Source organism: Triticum urartu, chromosome 5 (assembly GCF_003073215.2).
Source record: "Triticum urartu cultivar G1812 chromosome 5, Tu2.1, whole genome shotgun sequence".
NCBI classification, from domain to species: Eukaryota; Viridiplantae; Streptophyta; class Magnoliopsida; order Poales; family Poaceae; genus Triticum; species Triticum urartu.
This window is the reverse complement of record NC_053026.1, coordinates 26,108,174-26,130,486: the sequence shown is the minus strand read 5'-3', so window position 1 is coordinate 26,130,486 and position 22,313 is coordinate 26,108,174. Positions and strand designations below refer to the sequence as shown.

Here is a 22,313-nt window from a genome sequence, read left to right as displayed (position 1 = left end):
CAATCTTTTTTTGTCGGTAAGGATTGATGTGTGTAGACGGACTCACGCGGGAGGATGGCGCTGTCTGGCGTCGATGGCAGACCTGGCATGGTCGTGGTGTCAGTACCTGCTCTGAAGATGGATCGGTGGAAGATGACGCCGGCGACCTCTGTGAGTGCGCCGAACTGGTGTGTGCCCCAGACCAGGTATATGGCTTGACTGAGGCCTCCTCTTTTAGATGTTAGGCTTAGGTGCGAGGTCTGTTTGGTATTAGGCTTGGACTATCGGCACCCCTTCATCAAGTGGATAGAAAATAGCGACAGATGTTGTCAAGATGATGGCTTCAGACTTACTGGTGTATTACTTTATAAAGTCTTTGTGAATAATTAATAAAGTATGATCTTCCTCTTTTTCGAAAAGAAAAACATTATTTTACCGCAAGCCTGCTTTGATGCATGGAAGAAAGATGATTGTGTCTATGCAAGTGTGGATCCTGCTTTTACACATACTGCAAGCACACATTGCCGAAGCGGTGTCATTTTTTTTTCTCAGGGCATCGCTGACGATGATTCACCGATGAGATCATTATTCAATATCACGGGGAGAATCGTGTAGAGAAGCCGGCCGGCGACTCAGAGTGACAGCACGTACCGCACGAGATTGTCGACGGCCAAACTAGCAGCAACGCACTGGTCTGCTTGCAGCTTGAGGTCACGCACCTTCTCCCTCGCCCGATCCCCTTCTTCCCCGAGCATCACCATCCTCACCCTCTCGGCGACCCTGACCCTGTCGATCACGTCTCCCACCTCCAGCCCGACGCCCCACCGGTGCGTCACGTACCTCGCGTTCACCGTCTGGTCCGCGAAGCACGGCTGCGCGAGCATCGGCACGCCGGCGCACACGCTCTCCAGCGTTGAGTTCCAGCCGCAGTGCGTCCAGAAGGCGCCGACGGCCTCGTGGGCCAGGACCTCCAGCTGCGGCGCCCATGCCACCACCTTCCCCCTGCTCCTGGCTTCCTCGTCGAGCCCGTTGGGTGGTTCGTCGGCGCCGCCGCCGCGGACGGAGTCGGGCCGGACGACCCACAGGAACGGCACGCCGCTGCCCGCCAGCCCCCACGCCATCTCCTCGAACACGCCGCGGTCGACGCGAGCGACGCTCCCCAGGCTCACGTACAGCACGGAGCGCGCCGGGTGCGCGTCCAGCCACGCCAGGCAGCCGCGGTCTGGCGCGTGCAGGCCGTGCTCCGCCGGCGCCGGCCCGGGGCACATCCTGTGCAGCGGGCCGACGGCGAACGCCGGACAGGACAGCTCCTTCTCTATCCTGGCCAGCTCCGGCGCCTCGATGGCGTCGAACGAGTTGAGCACGACCCCTGACGCGGAGGCCCGCGCGGCGTCGGCGACGCGGGAGATGAAGCCGCACAGCGCGTCCACGTCGCTGCCGTCGATGCGGATGAGGTCGCGCACGCGGAGCGGCTCCAGCTCCGGCACAAGCTCGTCCCGTCGCTCCTCTGCAACTGCACACAAAGTTCACAAGCATCCATCGATACATGCGCTCCAAGGTTGAGTACGTCGAATTCAATTCAATGAACTCGCACCACGACTTGCCTTTGATTGGGACGTAGCCGGCGTCGCGCAGCCGAGGGAACGCAAGCAAGCTGCCGAACGTGGCGGCGCTGTCCGTGCGGAGCGCGAGCACGGGGACGCCGAGCGCGCTCGCCGCCCCCAGCGCCGCGTACCACTGCCCGTCGACGACGGCGCAGGCCACGTCCTCGCGGCGCAGCAGCGATGCCAGGGCCTCCCGGAAGGGCGCCTCGCAACCGCTGTTGAGGGCCAGGAGCTGCGCGACGATGTCGGCGTCGGGGGAGGTGGCTGAGGTGGGAAGCGCCTCGTGGATCGGGACAAAGGCAAGCTCTGGGTGCCGTGTAGGGTCAGGCGCGTTGAAGTCGGTGTGGAGGACGGTGACGGACAGGCCGCGGGCGCGGAGGAGCTCGGCCAGCTGGAGCATGGGGCTGAGGTGGCCCTGGAACGGCAGCGGGAACAAGACGACCCGGCGGCGGACGGCGTGGGGTGCCTCTTCTTTTTCTTGCGTCGCCATCGTCGCCGGCTAGCCACACCAAAGCACAAGCAATGAGGCGGACGGGGATCGATCGATTATTGTAAGCACGCAGCTAGCTTCCCTTACCAAGCGGAGGAGTGGTGTAGTATTTTTTTGTTTATTTTGAGCGACTTAGCAAAGGTAGCAGCCCATGTACTATACTTAGTATTTTTTATATTGGACCTGTCAGCAAATTAATCAAATAATTAGCATCTTGATGTATTGGCATCTACCCATTTTATCATACTGATTATTTGGCAAAAGTTGTTGCACATATGAATGCAAGCGCCCTGCGGGAAGAAGAAGAAAATCTGAGCCTCTGAACAGGATACCATTCACTATTCAAAATGTCCGAATCTGCTTTTCGTATTTGCCTCAAATTTCCAACAACAACAACAAAATCAGCATGATCTTTGAATTTTACTTTTCTTCGAAAAAAGAAAAAGAAATGTACAGTAGGTACAGAGGGTGTAAGATAGCTAGGTTCAAGGTGCAACCATGTGCACAAAATCCGGGTTGCGTGCGTACTCTAGTCCCAGACCCGGATTACAATTGCAGATACAGTCTGCAGTGATCATGCTTCAGGCTTTCATCTCTGAACCTTCTACAAGTAGGAAGCCTAGTTTTCTGCTCTTCTGCAGTCTCTCTCAGTACATGTGCTGCATCACAGATGAACTGGAGAAACTAGACATGCCCCTTCTGCCCCAGATCAGAAACTGGACATGCAGTTTCTAACAAGGGTTTAATTAGAAATGGTACAGGTGTGGAGCTACAATGGGCGTACTTAACTAGACCCATTAAAACTTCAGTAAGCCAATTAATCAAACAATTTACCAGCATAGCTTTGAGTTGAGCACACACAACAATGTTCAGCAACAAAAGGGCACCACATATGCCACATTTTCAACCCTGCAACGGCTGTGAGAAGAGGTACCACAGCCTGACGGTGCCATGATAGAATTGGTAGAGTGCATGGGCTAGCTATTGCGCCTGCTTGGTAAACCTCTGCAATTTCCACCTCTTTTTTTGTTTTCTGTGCCCTTTTTGAAATTTGTCAAGAACTTCGAAGGAATTTTGGAAGTAGAAAAAATGTTTCACCAATCAAAATTATTTTCATGGTAAATTTTGATGCAGCTTGCTTTACTTGTTACTTCCTCCGTCCCAAAATAAGTGTTTTAAGCTTAGTACAAAGTTGAGACACTTATTTTGGGACGGAACGAGTATTATTTTTCCTTTTTTTCCTTATCAGCTCAGCCATGAGCCGTGGGCCATCTTATTCATGATGGCCACTTTGTTTTCTGTTTTGGAACTGAATATAGTAGCACTAGTCAAATGCACATTCTCGATAATTTATGACCATGCTGCAATAAGGAATGGCCGACACAAATAATTAGAGCAACTCCAGCGGGCCGACTCATTTCGTCCGCGCGCGTCCGTTTGAGTCGACGCGGACAGAAAAGTCGGCCCAACGCGCCGATTCAAACGGACGCACGTCCACTTTTCATCCGCCTGTCGATCCATTCCCGGCCCAATTTTGATCTTGATTCACGTCGGCACGAATATGAAGCGGACGTGTGCCTCTGCCAGCAGCCGGTGCCGACATACCTCCCCCCAACGCCGCCACCACCGCCTCGCTGCCGGGGCACCGAAACTTCCCACCCACCCACCCACCCCCCTTCCGACGCCGCCGTGGGCAGGAAGCCGCCTCCCCGCCCCGGCCAGCTCCTTCGTCCGGCACCGCCCGCTGTCCTGACACCGGACGCTCCTCGGACTCCGCCAGGTCAGCCACCTGGTCCAAGGGAGGCACGCGTCTCTTCGCCGGCCAACTTCTGCGTCGACGCCCACAAGCTGTTTGACAGTTTGCCAAGATACAAAATGGACTCCGCCGATGAGTTTTTTTCCCCACAATTTCCTTTGCGACTCCGACGATTACTCGTCCAAGGAGGAGGAGATCTTGGCTGTCGTGTTGGTCCATGACCACCTTAATAAGCAGTAGTCGTTGTTCCGTGGCTCGATCCCAGGCCACCTTCCGGCGTTGAATCGCAACCAAGAGAGTCACCATTTCCTTCTTTGGAAGGACTGCTTTGACACAACCAACCCGTTGTTCAAACATCAAAAATTTCGGCAGCGTTTCCATATGGGTAGGCATCTTTTCAACCGTATTGGAGAGGGGGTGGTTAGATACTATAATTATTTCGAGTGCAAAGAGAATGCCCTTGAAAAGATGGGCTTCTCATCTTATCAGAAATGCACGGCAGCCATCCTGATGCTTGCATACGGAGAGCCCAGTGATCAAATAATTAGCATCATGATATATGGCCATCTGTGGAAATTTCGTATGGACATTTGATCATAATATTTTGCAAAAATATGAATGCAAGCGCTCTGCAGAAAGAAGAAGAAATTGAAGCCTCTAAACAGCATATGTACGGATTATTTATTTATTTTTGCGAGGGACGGATTTGTTTTCTTGTTGCCTCAAATTTTCAAGCCCGGCAAAATTTCAACATGAGCTTTGATATTATTTATAGTAATTCGCAACTGTGTGCACAAAATCCATGTCTTGCATGTGTATGTACTTGTGTCCCAGACATAGACTACAACTGCAGAGTTTCAGGCTTTCAGTTCTGAACCTTCTTCAAGTAGGAAGCCAAGTGAGTTTTCTGCTGTTCCAGGACAGTTTGAGCAGCCTCTTTGTGATGAGTTGAAACCCAAAAATAGCCCATGAAATCTCTCTGTCTCAGCATCTGTTTGCTGCATCACAGAGAGAAACCAGACATGCCTCTCCTTGCCCAGGTTGAATGGAACTCATGGATCAGATATTAGTAGTAATATTCTTGCCTGTTTTTTTTTCTTTTTGAAATGTCACTTGTATACAAATGTCATGGCGATAATTCTAACTACGATCCTTCATTCAGTTGATAGAATGATTAGAGATGCAACAGGTACAGGCATCAAAACTGCAACAGGTGTACTTAACTGGACCCACCCATTAATACTTCAGTAAGCCAATTAACCAAACAGTTAATCAGCATAGCTTTGAGCACACAAAAAGGCCACCATATGCCAACTTTTTCAGCCCTGCAATGGCTGTGAGAAAGTACTACTGCCCTGACCTGGCCATAATGCTGCTTTTATTTCGGTGCCATGAATTGGTGGTAGAGTACATTGCCATTGCTCCTGGTTGGTAAACCCTCTGCATTTTCCGGATCCTTTTGTTAGAACGGATAGATATTTGGTAGGAGTTTTGCAGAAAAAAAGAAAGATGAATTCTGCAGGAAGTTTGACAGCAGACAAAATGTTTTCAATCTTGCCAAGGTAAACTATGCTGCACTAGTATTGTGTTTCTATTTTGCATTTCAGGTCAGCCATGGGCCATCTGAATCTGATGAGCGTGTATCTACAGGTCAGAGTTGACTCCAGAAAAGTGATGCCAGCTAGCATGAGCATTGAAATACACCATATATATTCTAAAATCCTACGTATAAACAAATAAAGCTTGACTTTGACCTGTCACATGTACACACGATGTACACACTGCATCTAACAGTTCCACAATGGCAGCTACAGCTCACCTGTCACACTCATCCAAAAAGAAATACATTTGTGGTGGATGGGATCAGTTCCCTGTCATGCACCGGAAAAGCAGTCGTTGACAGCGAGAGGGTTATGTCATGTTCACAAGATGATCCAACTCAATTAGTTTTGATAAATCTTTGCACTGATGCAGACATAAAACTGCTCATCATCCAAGGATCATGTCATGTTCACAAGATGATCAACTCAATCAGTACTAGCTAGTGTGTATTTTGCATCCACATGTCCACTTCCTTCCTTTATTTCTTTCTTTTTTGAACTGAAAATGTCCCCATCTTCAATCCAATTTTTCGGACCTGTGAAACTACAAGCTCTCCTGAACTAACTGGAAGCTCAAAGCAGTAGTGAAATACAGCATCTCTCAGAAGAAAGGAACATGGCATAATAATTAGCATTAACATAATTAACATTGAGGATCTACTAAGGATGATTACAGGTCCCATCACCACTCAATTCAGGACGGCAGGTCGGAGCAGACAGCATTCTTCTTTCTTTGTACAAGATGAAAGCTCCTCCCTCCCATAGCCTGGCAGAGAAAGTGAAGGAAAACACACACACACACACACACACACACACGGAGCAAAACGGGAATTTGGTTCGGTTCGGTTACCTATACTAGTCAGTTCGGTTTCATCTTAACTAACTAGACAGCAAACGGCGCAAACCCGAGATGAAGCCAGATCTTCGACCCAGTTCACTTCAGGGTTCGCCCTGAAAAAGGAGCCTCTCTCTCTCTCTCTCTCTCTCTCTCTCTCTCTCTCTCCCTCTGTATGTTAAACGCCGGTCGATTAGCTCTCGGCAGCCATGGCGGCGGGCACTATACAACGGCGACTGCAGGTGCCAGGGGAAACTCCATGGCGGGCGGCGGGTCGGGCCAGCAAAACTCGAAGGGGGCTTCGATCGCGGGGGCCTGGGCCGCCGGGAGGGTGATCTCTCTGGGGCATGCCTCGGTGTAGTGGAACTCGATCTGGAGGCGGTGGTGCAGCGGCGTCGACGCCATGAGCCCCTTCTTGATGTCGGCCTGCAGCTCCCGGATCGGGATGGCGGCCAGGAAGCTCTTGATGTACTCCTTGCATGCCTCCTTGCCCTTGAGCACGACGAGCTCGGTCTCCTCGGTGTCGTCGGTTCCGCTGTCCTGCTCGGTGGAGGAGCTTTCCGCAGAATCCTTGTGGTGCGCGCTGGAATCAGGGCTGCCTTCTTTCTTTTCGGCTGGCTCTTTGTGAATTGTGGTGCTGTCGTCGAACTTCAAGATGTATGCCTGGTTGCAACCTTCATACAGCCTCTCACCAAGCGTATCAATGATGTAATATGCGTCAGCCTCGACCTTGAGAACAAAAAAATGGTCGTTCCAGCTGACAACATAAAGAGTAGGCTTCTCAGTGGAAGCCTCCGCTGCTTGGCTGATCTCTTCCCAGATGTTATCGAAGGACATGGCACCATCAAGGAAGTCAAACCCACTGCCATCCTCTGCACTTTCAGGCTGGAAAAACCCAACGAATGACTTGTTAGGAGCAACTGTGAGTGGGCGGATCTTGGCATGAAGTACTGTCTCAAGATCAAAGTGCTTGTCGGGGAAGCGCTCTCTATAGGTCTCATTCTCACAAAGTTTCCTCCACTCTAGAGATCCTTCTCGGATGAGGCTGTCAAACTGTGAGCGGATTGGCATCAGCTCCTGGTTTGCCTGGAACCAGTCCGCGATGACAGCCACCAGTGCGGTGCAGGCACTCTCCCCGGCAGCCCGTTCACTCCTCTGGTCTATTGATGCGAAGAACACCTGGGTGGAAAGCTTCAAATGCCCATCACGACTAAGTACCTCCTTTGACTCCCAGTTCCCCACAACAAAATTGTCATCGCCAAATACTGACTCCATAGTACTAACAGAACCACTTGATCCCTGAAAATAAGAAAGATCATACGCTATATCAGCAAGCCTCCAACGATGGTGCCACAAAACCAAGAAAAACAAAGGGAAATGGGCATGAAAGCAGTAAACAGAAAGTGAATATCAAGAATCATGTCCCAAGATATGAAAGAAATAGGTACCCCAGAAACGGATTCATCAGAAGAGGTTAATAGCCGACGATCATAGTCAATATCATCGCCACCCTCTTCGCCATTCTTGTTCTTCAACAAGGGTTCCCCTTTCTTCGGCAGTTTGACCTTTCTCCAAGGAAGTATGCTCCTTTTTCGCGGAATAACTACAGAGGAATTCTCCTCCGAAGTGGATGATGGCTCTTTCTCTACATGATAGCCGGCGTCAGATTTACGGTGACTGTAATATATCCAGTCCTCATGCTCTCCATCAATCCTTGCATGTGCATAAAAGAGGCCACCAGCTACATTCACAGACTGCAGCGAACCGTAGCTGAAGGACTTCCTGACAGTTGAACCCCCAAAGTCATCATCCCTCTGTCTATCATCTAGATCATCATCAGAGTCAATAACACAAGGGTATTCGGCGCCGTCACTATGAACATACTTATCACTGCTGTCATCCTCTCTCTTAGCCTTCTTAGACCTCCGAGTCGACACAAGATCTGTGATGATTTTCACCTTTCTCAGCCCAGCTTTAATAACAGAATGCTCATCTTTTCCAGAAGGAACAGAGTCACCAGAAGATGGTGACAATGGGACACAAGCAACAGAACGCTGTGCTGCATCTGATGATTGCTGAGGAAGTCTTAGTTCCACCAAACTCAGAGTGAGCTGAAAAAAAAGGACAGTAATTAACAAACTGGTTGACTATATGATATATGGTGTTCCAATGAGAAAACAATATATATTGGACAAGAAAGTGTCATTGGTTTATAGCATCATATCCACCAACATACATGAAGTGATGGGGAAGACTCAGGTGTGCCATTGGGCACCGATAATGGGAGGATGATCTCGATTTCCTCTTCAGGAGCAGATGTGTAATCTGCTAGGTTCAGTGATGCAGTTCCCAAAATTAATTCACCTTTTGGGCCTTTATTTGAATCCTGCAACAATAGAAACAAACCATTGAGAGGTCAGAATAAAGTGCAGGAATGCATTAGAACAGACTAATCAAAAGAAGATGCAAAGTGTTCTACACATTCCAATTTACACTAGTTTAACTCAGCAAAACTGGTAGCCTGCCTCATGTGGATTTGAATGCTGTGGTCAATTAACAATAGTTTAACTCAGCAAAACCACTAGCCTGCCGCGTACAGCTTTAAATGATGCGGTCATTTTGCACTAGTTCAACTCAGCAGAACTGGTAGCCTGCCTCATAGGAATTTAAATGTGTCGGTGAAGAAGTACAGTAGAGGGTATATGGCACCAATTGTAACTATCCGTTTCTTTTCCCTGATAAATGGGTGGCAACTAGCAAGCTCCCACTAGATTAGCTTCCAGTTACACAGTGTACTCAAAACAATAAATGGCGCAACGGCGAATCACCAAGCAAACAACATGACAAAATGACAATACCACCAATCACAAACTAGTGGAAACAGCTGGGACAACAAGGCACGGCATCATTTTTTTCATTATGTCGGTGTTTGTCTAAAGGCTCACAAAGCAACAATTGGCAGGACAAGTACAATAAGCCTAATCAATTCATGTATGGACAATCTCTCCTGAGTTTGCGAAGCCCGACAAGAGTATAATTAATCGTATATTGCATTATATCGCTTTCTCCTTGTACCATACCTAGTTTACAACAGCAAAGCTGAAGCTACTAATATGAACAACATAGATACTTATCATTAAATCAACAGCTCGGCTTTCATATATTCAAATAACTCAGTCGCCAAGACAAGCATATACTGGCTAAAAAACACCTCATTGTCACCAGTAAGCTATTCTAAATTTGCAATAAAGCTAAACCGATTTGTAGATTCCAAATAACAAACTACATGGCCTAACCACCAGAATCCTAATCATTGAACATCACAATAGCCAAAAAGGGCAGAAAAGTGGCTAAGATCAATAATCCTATCGTCAGAAAAACTGAAATAAAAACCAGCACCAACCACACTGCTTGCATGTTTTTCAGAAAAAAAAACTTTTAATCAATTTTATAATTGTCTTATTCTGTTAAAGCTAATAATAAAATCTAGAATTGTCATATATTGTTAAAAGCTTGGGTTTGTTGCCTTGGATTGTTCTGTTGCTGTTGTAAAAGGCAAGATCCAAACGAATTATAAACACGTTATCGTTTTCAACGAAAAACCAATGAGACTGACTTTTTCAACGAAAAAAGTCAAAACTTTCACCATCACCATGACCGGGGATGAAATTCTAAAAAAATATATCCAAACAGGAATGATTCAAACACCCACGCGAAACTTTTAATCTAATGATCCAATCGAATCAGAATCGGCACAAAGTGCGGGTGGAGAAATCGTCAAAATAACATATCCATCGATCCAATTACGTCAAGAACATATCAAAATTACTTTAATTTCCACACGAAAAGAAAAAAGGTAGCAGTACGCGGAAAGAGAAAGAGGGGGGAGTGTGCTCACATTGAGGACGGAGAAGGAGAGGTCCCAGGGGTGGAACGCGGCGGCGGGCTTGCGGTGCGAGGCCGCGGTGAGGGTGACCACGTCCTCGAACTCCTCGTCCCACGCCACGGCCGCCGCGGAGGGCTCCGCATCCACCGCCGGCGCCGGCGCCTCCAGGCGCGTGCGGTTGCGGCAGACCCGGAGGCCCTTCCACCTGGCCTTGGGGCCCTTCCACTTGAGCTCGACGGCCATCCTGGCCTCGGCATCGGCGTCCGTCGCGGGGGCAGGGGGCAGGCCCTCCGCCCGCCGCACCACCAGCCGCACGCTGAACTTCCTCGCCGCCGGCGGCCACGGCCACCGCATCGCCAACATCAACGAGCCTCAGAGAACTCTACCTCCGGCGTAGAACTCCGGCGCAGGAGCCTCCGCAGCGCCTAACCGAAAGGGAACTCCTTCTCCGTCCAAGAACGGCGCCTTGGGAGCGGATTGCGCCGGCGGGCGGGCGAGGCTGGAATCGGGCGTGATGGGACGGATTGCGGCGAGGGGGTGGGGGCGGGATTGACAAGGGGGGAGCGGATTTGTGTCGGGGCGGGGCGGGATTCGGGGAGTTCGTTGGAGATTGGGACGCGGAGGCGGAGGAGGAAGAAGAAGAATATACGAGGAGAGAGGAGAGAGGAGAGAGATGCACGGGGCGGACGGAGGAGAGTGAGCAAGAGAGAAATAATAACACACGCGGGGGCAGGAGGAGGCCCATTCTCGTAATTTATATTTTATTTATGACGAAAAGGTGCATGGTAGTTTACTCCAGGGCGCGGTGGGGCCCGCCGGTCGGCCTCCCGGATATTGTTATCCGTGGTGTTAAAATTCGGGTTAGTCGGTTGGATCTTTGGTTGCGGGACGTGTTTGGGCTGACGGCGGCCGTCGGATGCCGGAGCGAGGGCGGCGATGTGGGTGGACCGATGAAATAGGTTTGTTGGAGGACGGTGCGTTCATGTTTGTTACTGCTCACGTATTTGGTGCCCTTGGGCCAGCTCCAAGCGGTTAGGGGCGCGGTTAATTGCTATGGATAATTCCTCGCGAAATATTGTACCCTCCGCTTTTAAAATATTGATATATATAATATTCACTTCGTTTCAAAATAAGTATCTTAAATTTGTACTAACTCTACTAAGCTTGAGATATTTATTTTGGGACGGATGGAGTAATAAGGTGTAGTATTGTTTTTCTTTTAATAAAGTCAAACATCTCTATTTTTTGGGCCAGCTCCATTAATTGGACCCATCATGAAAATATATGTTGATATTCTAGGAGTATTTATTTGGTACGTACTCCTCTGAAATTCTGACCGAAAACGTTCTATACTAGTTTACAGAGGGAGTATTATAGATCATCTTGATATTATTTTCCCCTATAAAACTCCTCTAAATTTGATCAAGTTTGGCTTTTGGAGACAGTAAAATGCCTTATATCTCGGGACAGATGGGGCATCATAAATGTGACATGTCGGAAAGCTATCGTAAATGAACGTTGTACACGTGAGGTTGTGTTTGGCCCCGGAGCTGTAATTACCGTGGATAAGGTGTCGGTAGTGTCGGTGTCGAACCGGTTTGTATCCTACGCCACGTAACACCGCCACACTTGTTAAGATAGGTGGCATGTGGCCCACCCCCGTGCGGCGGCGGCATAGTGGTACGATGGGGAGGAGAGCTCACGATCAATGCTCCGCAAATGTAGAATTCGGCCGAACCTTGTTGTATAAGATCATGCCATGGTGTGATCTCCCGTGTCGTGGTTATTTCTAACAACAAGCAAAAAATAGTGCATATTAATGTTGCAGAAATGATTTTTTCCATGTATGTCATGGAACAATGCTATCTATAGCCAAAGATAGGTTAGGAGGGGCAAAACAGATAGTACGCCGGCATAATTGCAAACGGGCATGTAGGGGTAGTCGGTGACATGTGCCTCACCCTGTGCAGCAGCGTAGCGTTACTAGGGGGGGGGGGAGTTCATAATCAATGCTCCACAAGTATAATGTCGTCTTGCATGTCGTGATAACGTCAAGCAGAAAGAATAGTACGTATTAATGTTGTAAAAATGACTGTTTTTCCTAGACTAGATGGCATGGCACGATATTATCTATAGCCATGGGTAGGTTAAGAGAGGAGAAGTCGGGACATATAGACAATATATGTATAAAAATATAAAATGATAAAAAATCCAAAACATATTACACATATACTTTTTTTATGTCTAGTTTCTTTCGAAATCCTATCCATCTTACATTATGAGGATAACCATTTCGACAGGGAAGCACGTGTTTGAATTTCCACACACATAAGCTTTGCACTTCTTCACGGGTAAACACACATCAAGTTGCTTGGTTCACAAGGATGAAACTATTTACAGTAAGATATATATGGCAGAAAGTATAGTGCATATTAATGTTATAAAAATGATTGTTTTTCCTACATGGCATGGCACAATACTACCTATTGCCACAGATAGGTTAAGAGAGGTGAAATTAGGATATATAGACAATAGATGTATAAAAATATAAAATGATAAAAAAAATCCAGAACATATTACACATATTTTTTTATGTCTTGTATGTGCATGCAATTCTTCATAAAGAAACGTGGTGGGCAAAATTTGGTGCTCTATTGTTATAATTTTTTTGGCTTTTTAATCCTTTCACACATGTCACAAAAACTCATGTTCTTAATCTCCACTGATTTTATAATAAGCAGACAAAAGAACTCAGACATTTACACGTCTTGTTTTCTTTCGAAATTATCCATTTTACATTACGAGGATAGCCGTTTCGACCGGGGAAGCACGTGTTTGAATTTCCACAAACATAAGCCTTTGCACTTCTTCACGGGGTAAACACATCAAGTTGCTTGGTTCACAAGGATGAAACTATTTACAGTAAAGATATATATGTATGGCTGGATAGCATGGATATATGGCTTCACCGCTAAGAAACATACTATACTCGAGAAAATATTCTACAAGAGGACAAAAGGCAAGGTTGATTAAGTTAAAAGTAGTACGTAAGTACAAGACATGCGTGTGCAACCCAGCTAATTAATCATGGGTAGGTTAGTCTGCGTCCTCGGTCAAGGCTCCGGCTTAAAAGGCTCTCTAGTGGAGCCAAAAGCAGAGGCATTATTCAAAGCTAAGCGTGTGCTTTGTGCTTGTGTTTTACTCTTGATCGTGATCTTGGGAAAGCTATATACTGGGTTTGGGTTCCTTAACCCATCTGGCAGCACATGGTCTTGACACGTGGATTGGCCTACGGGATCGCCATCATCAGGGCCCTCTCCAACTGGAGTACATGTGTTACACTCGCCATCACCGGCGGGACGAGCTTATTACCATCCTTCGAAGATAAGCAAGCTGCAAAAGTAATTCCATGGAAAGTCTTTTGCGTTCGATATGAGGCGTCCTTCTCATCGACCTATCTATGGACTAGTTTCTCATCGGTGGATTGGTGGGGTATATGCTATTCTAGGAAAACAATTGCTATAGAAAGAACACATATCACTTATGTTTGGCATTCGACAAGTACTACAAGAAATTAGTTAAGCATCACAACAATTAGGAAATACTCCCTCCGTCCCAAAATTGCTAGATAGACCCGTATCTAAACAAACCTAAGACAAAAAATTTGGGACGGAGATAATGCGTGATAGGGAAATTTCTAATCAAGTTTTTTCATTTTTACCAAAAAGATAGGAAAGCTATGATTGCCGGGGCGGCGATCCTCGTGGCTGGCTCTCCAGCGAGCGGCGTTGAGGCAGGTGTTGGTGGTGTGCTTCGGTCATCTGGGTGGCAGGTGCGCGGTTGCTGCTGGTCATGGAAAAGTTGTCGCCGACGGTGGCGGCCTCGCCCTGATCTGGATCTAAAGTTCTCAGCCAATCGTGGTGTGCCCTCGTTAGGATATATGGGTCTGTGGCCGGTCCCATCGGCGCGATGGATGGAGGGGTTGAGCAAAAGCTTTGTGTTTTGACGTCGACGATATTGATGCATGTGGGTGTCGGAGTCCCCTTGGGGGCGCCGCCTTGGTCCTCTCCTTTCCCGTCAACACTCTGGGTAAAAACCTTCCTCCACTTCGGTAGGCATGACAGCGGCGGCGCATGGCGGCGTTAACTTCTTGGGGACATCGTCGTTGAGTGTGGATGACTATCGGTCGTGGTGGCGAATCTCCTACGCTTCTCCTTGGCGACACTCTAGCAGCGTATGCTAATTCTTATCGCGTCTTTGATGTGTTTTCTCGTGTTTTTCATTTTTATCAGCTTTTGAGGATTTCTTCAACACTATATATATCCTTGTTTAGCCGATTGACTTTATTATTATAGTATAAAGTGATCTATCACCGGAGCTTGTTTTCCCAAAAAGAAAAATATGTGACAGAAAAATTCCTAATCAAGGTATTTTTAACAAAGATAATCAAATTTGAGACATGAAAAAAAAAGGATGGGGTGGACCATGCAAGAAGGTATGGATATGCTGTCCAGCTGCCACCATGTGCATTTTGCAGCAGAGGAATTCCTCGTCCATCGGTTTTGCCGGACAGCTAGGAGAATAGTATGCCTGCGTACAAGCAATTCCAAGCTAGCAAGGGGCATCCACACCACATGTGCCATGGTACGTTCCAATGCTTGCTCTCTGCAAGATGCCAAAGTTCTCCCCTAGAAATACTTTTTCCCTAGGGACTTCCCCTAGAAATACTTCACCGGCTATACTAGTATCTTATTTGCTTTCTTTGGAGAAGACAACACCATGACACATCAAGTTATCCATCCATCTATGTGACGTGCTTTGTGATGAGAGCAACGAGAAAGCTTTGCCCATGAAAGCGCAATGAAGGCTCTTTTGACTTTCTTTCTGGGGCGCACTAGCAATTCTCAGGACCCCGGCCTCTAGCCGTTGTACATTATCTTTATAGGAAATCTTGACCTTTGACATGGGACAGAAGAGAATATAAAGTTAAAAAAAAAAGACAGTGGTTTGCCTATGTGACTGATCTCTAAATAAAACAGTACATAAAAGAACTTGTTGATCCTGTATCCTTGGATATTTATGCCAAGTGAGGTTTCGGGCGGAAAGATTCGGGAAGCGTACAAGATATTAAGTTTTTTATTTGGTATTTATCTTGGCGTGTACTTTAATCGATGATAACTTGGCCAGGTGGTGCCATAAGGTTATCACCCTATGTTGAAACATGAGACAATTGAACATATCTTTTTTGCATGCTTGAATAGTGTGGCGTGCGATTGTTTAATACTACTCACCTAGTATGACACGTGGTTTTGGGTTCTTGTTATGGAGTGTACTTAAGTCTTTATGCTATCTGATATATGTTGGGGTTGTTACCCCTTTTGGCTTGGTCACGATGATATTGTTTTTAAGAGAAGAAAATCCCATAACATGATACTGGTAATGTTCTCATGTATTAATTAGACGCGGTCATGGGTTTTACTATAGTGATTGCTTGATAAGGCATCGAAGAATGTTGCCGTTGCGGGATTGGAGCGCCTTACAAGTGAATTATTTTCTGGTTTGAATGGTAGCATAAGAAGCTGGCAAGAGTTTGAATTCACGCACAATTGAACTCTTCTCATGCATCGGAGATTGTCTTACTTTGTAACCAAAACCACGGCCTCTAACCATATTTTGTTTACCTTAGACATGGGACAAAAGAGGTTAAGTTAATAACCAAAAAATGTTTTGCCTATCTGTGTGATCTCCAAACAAATTGTAGATGAAAAAACCTGTTAGGCTTCAGTATTCTTAGATGTTTATTATGCCAAGTGAGATTATGGGCGGTAAAATTGTGGAATCTTACTAAATATCAAGTGTTTCTTTGGTATTTATGATGGTGTGTCATTTTGTCCGGTGATAACTTGACCGAGCAAAGCTAGAGGGTAACACTCAATGTTGCCTTTGTTTGAAATATGAGATAATTCCATTTAGATTTTTTGAATGTTTGAATGCTTGATTAGCATGGTGTGTGATACATTTAGCATTTAATACTACTCCCCTAGTATGTGACATGTTTTTGGGTCTTGGATATGGAGGGTGCCTGGTGTTTACAATATTTCATATATGTTGGGATTGTTGCCCTTTTTGGTTGTTTTGGCATTGTCGTGATGATATTGTTTGTAAGAGAAGAAAACCCCATGAGATTTTGTGGGTGATGTCCTTGTGTGTATCAACTAAAGGAGGTTGTGGGCTTTACTTCAATGATCGCTTGATACGAAACTGATGGAAGCTGGCATTAGATTGGCCTACAGGTGTGTCTGTATCTTGGTTTGGTTGTCGTGCACGCAACTGGCTTGCTAGCGTTTGATTTTGCACTTGTCATGCACACATGTTTTGCTTGACACATGTAAAATAGTGTAACAATACAATATCTCTTAGGCTTAACTTCTATCACCTTCCTGCCCAGAACCTCCCTCGATTGTGAGCAATATGATGCATAGGGGGGAGGGAAACAAAGTTCTTTCATTGTCATGTACATGAAGTATCTTGAATTTGACATGGGACAAAAGAGAATAAAGTAGAAAAATATTTCTCCTTATATGATCTCGAAAAGAAGTTATTAGATGAAAGATTGTGTTATTCTTCCAAACTCTTTGGTATATATGCCAAGTGAGGTTCAAGATGGAAAGATTGTGAGACTTACTAGATATCAAGTTTCTTCTTTGGTATTTATGTTAATGTGTCCTTTCAACTAATGACACTCGGCCAAGCGGAATTAGAGGGTAACACTCAATGCCGCCTTTGTTTGAAACATGAGACAGTTCAATTATTTTTTAAGTTTGAATACTCGAGTAGCGTGGCATGTGATGCATTTAACGTTTAATACTATACTCCCTCTGGTATGACACATATTTTCGTGTCCTCATTGGAGTGCACCTAAGTCTTTACACTATCTCATGTTACAATCATTGCCCTTGTTGCTAGTTTTGGCTTGGCTGTGATAGTATTTTTGTAAGAGAAGAAAATTCTAGGACATGTTGTGATGATGTTCTCGTGTATCAAATGACTTTGATCGTGGGATTTACTTCAGCCATTGCCTGGTAAGGCACACATGGAAGCTAGAACCATGAGATCAAAGTGATTTACAACTGTATTTATGCCCTAATTTGGATATGTTTCCCGCAAGATTGCTAGCGTTTGATTTAGTCCGAGTCACATAACATTTTTTCTTCGCACATATGAACTTGGTGTTGTAATAATATTGATTGTGAACATGTAAATGTAGAGGCTATAAACAACAAAATAATTTCATTGTCTTAAAAGGTTCTCTTGGACTCTGCATCACTAGGATGCACACAAGATCTAGCAAATACCACGGCTCCCGCATAATGATTCAAGTAGATCACAAAGAAGTAGTTGACCTATATTATTTATATAGTTCTATTTCCTATGGTAGAATATAAAATAGTTCACAAAAAACCCATGTAAAGCCATATGTCTTCCACATGCCATTGTCCCAAGGGAACCAGACACTGAACAAAATGCTATTTGCAGTCACATCTTTGGTGTCGAGTGCTGCTTTTGAGACTTAGGTTGGGTCTGTGCCAAATTTTGCTAGCTCATCTCTTCCGGCTGGACATCGTGGTAAAGCTCAGGTGCATGTTGACATGACCGATCTCGTCGTAGCATGCGATCCACCAAGTACAACGATTTCCGTGTTCCCCAGCCCTCTAACAGCCATCCAACCAAATCGAAAGTCAAACCACGTGTTGTGCCTGCTTACCCCATTGGCAATTCAGAGATGGTGACTGATGGAAATGAAGTGGAGAATGTGATGTCGCTCAAAGCTACGTCGATATTTCCCCAAAGAGGAAGGGATGATGCAGCACAACGGTGGTAGGTATTTCCCTCAGATATGAAACCAAGGTTATCGAACCAGTAGGAGAACCAAGCAACACAACGTAAACAGCACCTGCACACAAATAACAACTTCTCGCAACCCGACGTGTTAAAGGGGTTGTCAATCCCTTCCGGGGTACGGCGTCTCAAGATAGGAAAACGTACGTGAGGTAAATTTGTAGTAGGTTGATAGATTGAACGCCAAACAAACAAATGAGAATAAATTGCAGCAAAGTATTTTTGGGTTTTTGGATTAATAGATCTGAAAATAAATGGCAAATAAAATATATCGCAAAGACAAATAATAGGAGAACCAAGGCTCTCTTTCTTTACCATGTTTCCTAGCAACAAACTCTTTCTTATCATAATGTTGATTCTTTGATTGTGGGTTATCAAGATCAACAGCAGGTTCAATTTCTACATCATTATCATTACTAGGTTGAGCATCATTATGAACATCATCATTAACATTTTCATTAGGTTCATGTTCATTACCAGGTTGTGTTTCAGGATCAGACATGATATATCATTTGGATTATCAGGTGGTTCAGCAATAGGTTCACTAGAAGTTTGCACAGTTCTATCATTTTTCTTTTTCTTCCTTTTAGAAGAACTAGGTGCATCAATATTATTTATCTGAGAATCTCTCTCAATTCTCTTAGGGTGGCCTTCAGGATACAAAGGTTCCTGAGTCATTCTACCAGTTCTAGTAGCCACTTTAATAGCATAATTATTTTTCTTACTATTCATCTCATTGAGCAATTCCTTTTGAGCTTTAAGTACTTGTTCTACTTGAGTGGTAACCATAGAAGCATGTTTGCTAACAAGTTTAAGTTCACCTCTAATATTAGAAATATAATCACCCAAGTATTTAATCATATCAGCATCTTGTTTTAATTGTCTACCAAAATAAGCATTGAAGTCTTCTTGCTTAAACATAAAATTATCAAACTCATCCAAGCATTGACTAGCAATTTTAGCAGGGGGATTTCAGCTTTATCATATCTATAGAGAGAATTTACCTTTACTACCTGTGTCGGGTTATCAAGGTCTGGAGGTTCTTCAATAAATAAAGGATTAAGATCATATGTTTCTTCAATAGGAGGTAAATTAAGACCATGTATTTCTTCAATAGGAGGTAAATTCTTAACATCTTCAGCTTTAATACATTTTTCTTTCATAGATTTCTTTGCCTCTTGCATGTCTTCGGGACTGAGAAATAGAACACCTCTCTTCTTCGGAGTTGGTTTAGGAATAGGATCATTAATTGGAGCAGGAGCTAGCTCAGGAGCTGGCTCAGGAGGTGCCCAATTATTTTCATTTGTCAACATATTATTCAATAAGATTTCAGCTTCATCCGGTGTTCTTTCCCTGAAAAGAGAACCAGCATAACTGTCCAGGTAATCTCTGGAAGCATCAGTTAGTCCATTATAAAAGATATCAAGTATTTCGTTTTTCTTAAGAGGATGATCAGGCAAAGCATCAAGTAACTTGAGAAGCCTCCCCCAAGCTTGTGGGAGACTCTCTTCTTTAATTTGCACAAAGTTGTATATTTCCTTTAAAGCAGCTTGTTTCTTATGAGCAGGGAAATATTTAGCAGAGAAGTAATAGATCATATCCCGGGGACTACACACACAACTAGAATCAAGAGAATTAAAACATATTTTAGCATCACCCTTTAATGAGAACGGAAATATTTTGAGGATATAAAAGTAGCGAGATCTCTCATCATTAGTGAACAGGGTGGCTATATCATTTAATTTAGTAAGATGTGCCACAACAGTTTCAGATTCATAGCCATGAAAAGGATCAGATTCAACTAAAGTAATTATATCAGGATCAACAGAGAATTCATAATCCTTATCAGTAACACAGATAGGTGAAGTAGCAAAACTAGGGTCAGGTTTCATCCTAGCATTTAGAGATTTCTTATTCCATTTAGCTAATAACCTTTTGAGTTCATATCTATCTTTGCAAGCTAAAATAGCTAAAGAAGCTCCTTGATCAAACAAATAAGCCTCAGGAATAACAAGTGATTCTTCATCATCATTTTCATCATCATAATCAGATTCAATATTTTCAATCTCTCTAGCCCTAGCAAGTCGTTCCTCGAGAAAATCATCAAGTGGCACAGTAGTATCAAGCATAGAAGTAGTTTCATCATAAGTATCATGTATAGCAGAAGTAGCATCATCAATAACATGCGACATATCAGAACGAATAGCAGAAGCAGGTTTAGGTGTCGCAATCTTACTCATAACAGAAGGTGAATCAAGTGCAGAGCTAGATGGCAGTTCCTTACCTCCCCTCGTAGTTGAGGGATAAATTGTTGTCTTAGCGTCTTTCAAATTCTTCATAGTGTCCAGCAGATATAAATCCCAAGTGACTCAAAGAATGGAGCTATGCTCCCCGGCAACGGCGCCAGAAATTAGTCTTGATAACCCACAAGTATAGGGGATCGCAACAGCTTTCGAGGGTAGAGTATTCAACCCAAATTTATTGATTCGACACAAGGGGAGCCAAAGAATATTCTCAAGTATTAGCAGCTGAGTTGTCAATTCAACCACACCTGGAAACTCAGTATCTGCAACAGAGTGTTTAGTAGAAAAGTAATACGATAGTGGTGGTAACGATAACAAAAGGGTAATGAAAGCAAAGTAATATTTTTGATATTATGTAGTGATTGTAACAATAGCAATGGGAAAGTACATAAGCGTAAACCAGTATATGGAAAGCTCGTAGGCATCGGATCAGTGATGGATAATTATGCCGGATGTGGTTCATCATGTAACAGTCATAACATAGGGTGACACAGAACTAGCTCCAATTCATCAATGTAATGTAGGCATGTATTCCGAATATAGTCATACGTGCTTATGGAAAAGAACTTGCATGGCATCTTTTGTCCTACCCTCCCGTGGCAGCAGGATCCTAATGGAAACTAAGGGATATTAAGGCCTCCTTTTAATAGAGAACCGGAACAAAGCATTAGCACATAGTGAATACATGAACTCCTCAAACTACGGTCATCACCGGTAAGTATCCCGATTATTGTCACTTCGGGGTTAACGGATCATAACACATAATTGGTGACTATAGACTTGCAAGATAGGATCAAGAACTCTCATATATTGATGAAAACATAATAGGTTCAGATCTGAAATCATGGCACTCGAACCCTAGTGACAAGCATTAAGCATAGCAAAGTCATAGCAACATCAATCTCAGAACATAGTGGATACTAGGGATCAAACCCTAACAAAACTAACTCGATTACATGGTAAATATCATCCAACCCATCACCGTCCAGCAAGCCTACGATGGAATTACTCACGCACGGCAGTGAGCATCATGAAATTGGTGATGGAGGATGGTTGATGATGACAACGGCGACGAATCCCCCTCTCCGGAGCCCCGAACGGACTCCAGATCAGCCCTCCCGAGAGGTTTTAGGGCTTGGCGGTGGCTCCGTATCGTAAAACGCGATGAAATCTTCTCTCCTATTTTTTCTCCCCGAAAGCAGATGTATAGAGTTGGAGTTGGAGTCGGGAGGTCTCCAGGGGGCCCACGAGGTAGGGGGCGCGCCCTAGGGGGGCGCCCCCACCATCGTGGACAGGGTGTGGGCCCTCTAGTCTTCATCTTTGGCGAGGATTTTTTATTATTTATTGTAAGATATTCCGTGGAGTTTCAGGTCATTCCGAGAACTTTTGTTTTCTGCACATAAAACAACATCATGGCAATTCTGCTGAAACAGCGTCAGTCCGGGTTAGTTCCATTCAAATCATACAAGTTAGAGTCCAAAACAAGGGCAAAAGTGTTTGGAAAAGTAGATACGGCGGAGACGTATCAGGGCACCCCCCAGGCGCAACCAGGGCCCGTTGTGTTCCTTTTGGCCCATAAAAATTCTCCATAAAGTTTCTTGGCATTTGGACTCCGTTTGATATTGATTTTCTGCGATGTAAAAAACATAGGAAAAAACAACAACTGGCACTTTGCACTATGTCAATAGGTTAGTACCAAAAATGATATAAAATGACTATAAAACTATTACAAAACATCCAAGATTGATAATATAACAACATGGAACAATAAAAAATTATAGATACGTTGGAGACGTATCAGCATCCCCAAGCTTAACTCCTACTCATCCTCGAGTAGGGAAGGGACAAAAACAGAATTTTTGATGTGGAATGCTTCCTAACATGTCATATCATATTTCGTTCTTTATAGCATGGAAATTTGGACTTTTATATTGTTCAAAGCAATAGTCTAGTTTTGACA

At 44.8% G+C, this 22,313-nt stretch overlaps 2 protein-coding genes across 2 annotated transcripts; both read right to left on the bottom strand.

The window, feature by feature from the left end:
* Positions 1 to 362: 362 nt before the first annotated feature.
* Positions 363 to 2,282, bottom strand: LOC125507473 (DIMBOA UDP-glucosyltransferase BX8-like). The gene is made up of 2 exons (XM_048672045.1): positions 1,584 to 2,282; positions 363 to 1,492 (listed from the first exon to the last, which is right to left on the bottom strand). The coding sequence occupies exons 1-2, from the start codon at positions 2,071 to 2,073 to the stop codon at positions 612 to 614; spliced, it is 1,371 nt and encodes a 456-aa protein (XP_048528002.1). The 5' UTR covers positions 2,074 to 2,282; the 3' UTR covers positions 363 to 611.
* Positions 2,283 to 6,058: 3,776 nt separating this feature from the next.
* On the bottom strand, positions 6,059 to 10,862 carry LOC125507472. The gene is made up of 4 exons (XM_048672044.1): positions 10,164 to 10,862; positions 8,502 to 8,651; positions 7,714 to 8,376; positions 6,059 to 7,564 (listed from the first exon to the last, which is right to left on the bottom strand). The coding sequence occupies exons 1-4, from the start codon at positions 10,512 to 10,514 to the stop codon at positions 6,488 to 6,490; spliced, it is 2,241 nt and encodes a 746-aa protein (XP_048528001.1). The 5' UTR covers positions 10,515 to 10,862; the 3' UTR covers positions 6,059 to 6,487.
* Between the last annotated feature and the right edge of the window lie 11,451 nt (positions 10,863 to 22,313).

Coding starts and splice junctions, on each gene's coding strand:
- LOC125507473 (XM_048672045.1), bottom strand. CDS start 2,073: ATGGCGACGCAAGAAAAAGAAGAGGCACCCCACGCCGTCCGCCGCCGG. Junction 1,493..1,583: donor CGGCTACGTCCCAATCAAAG/GCAAGTCGTGGT, acceptor CTTTGTGTGCAG/TTGCAGAGGAGCGACGGGAC.
- LOC125507472 (XM_048672044.1), bottom strand. CDS start 10,514: ATGTTGGCGATGCGGTGGCCGTGGCCGCCGGCGGCGAGGAAGTTCAGC. Junction 8,652..10,163: donor TCTCCTTCTCCGTCCTCAAT/GTGAGCACACTC, acceptor CTATTGTTGCAG/GATTCAAATAAAGGCCCAAA. Junction 7,565..7,713: donor CTGATGAATCCGTTTCTGGG/GTACCTATTTCT, acceptor TCTTATTTTCAG/GGATCAAGTGGTTCTGTTAG.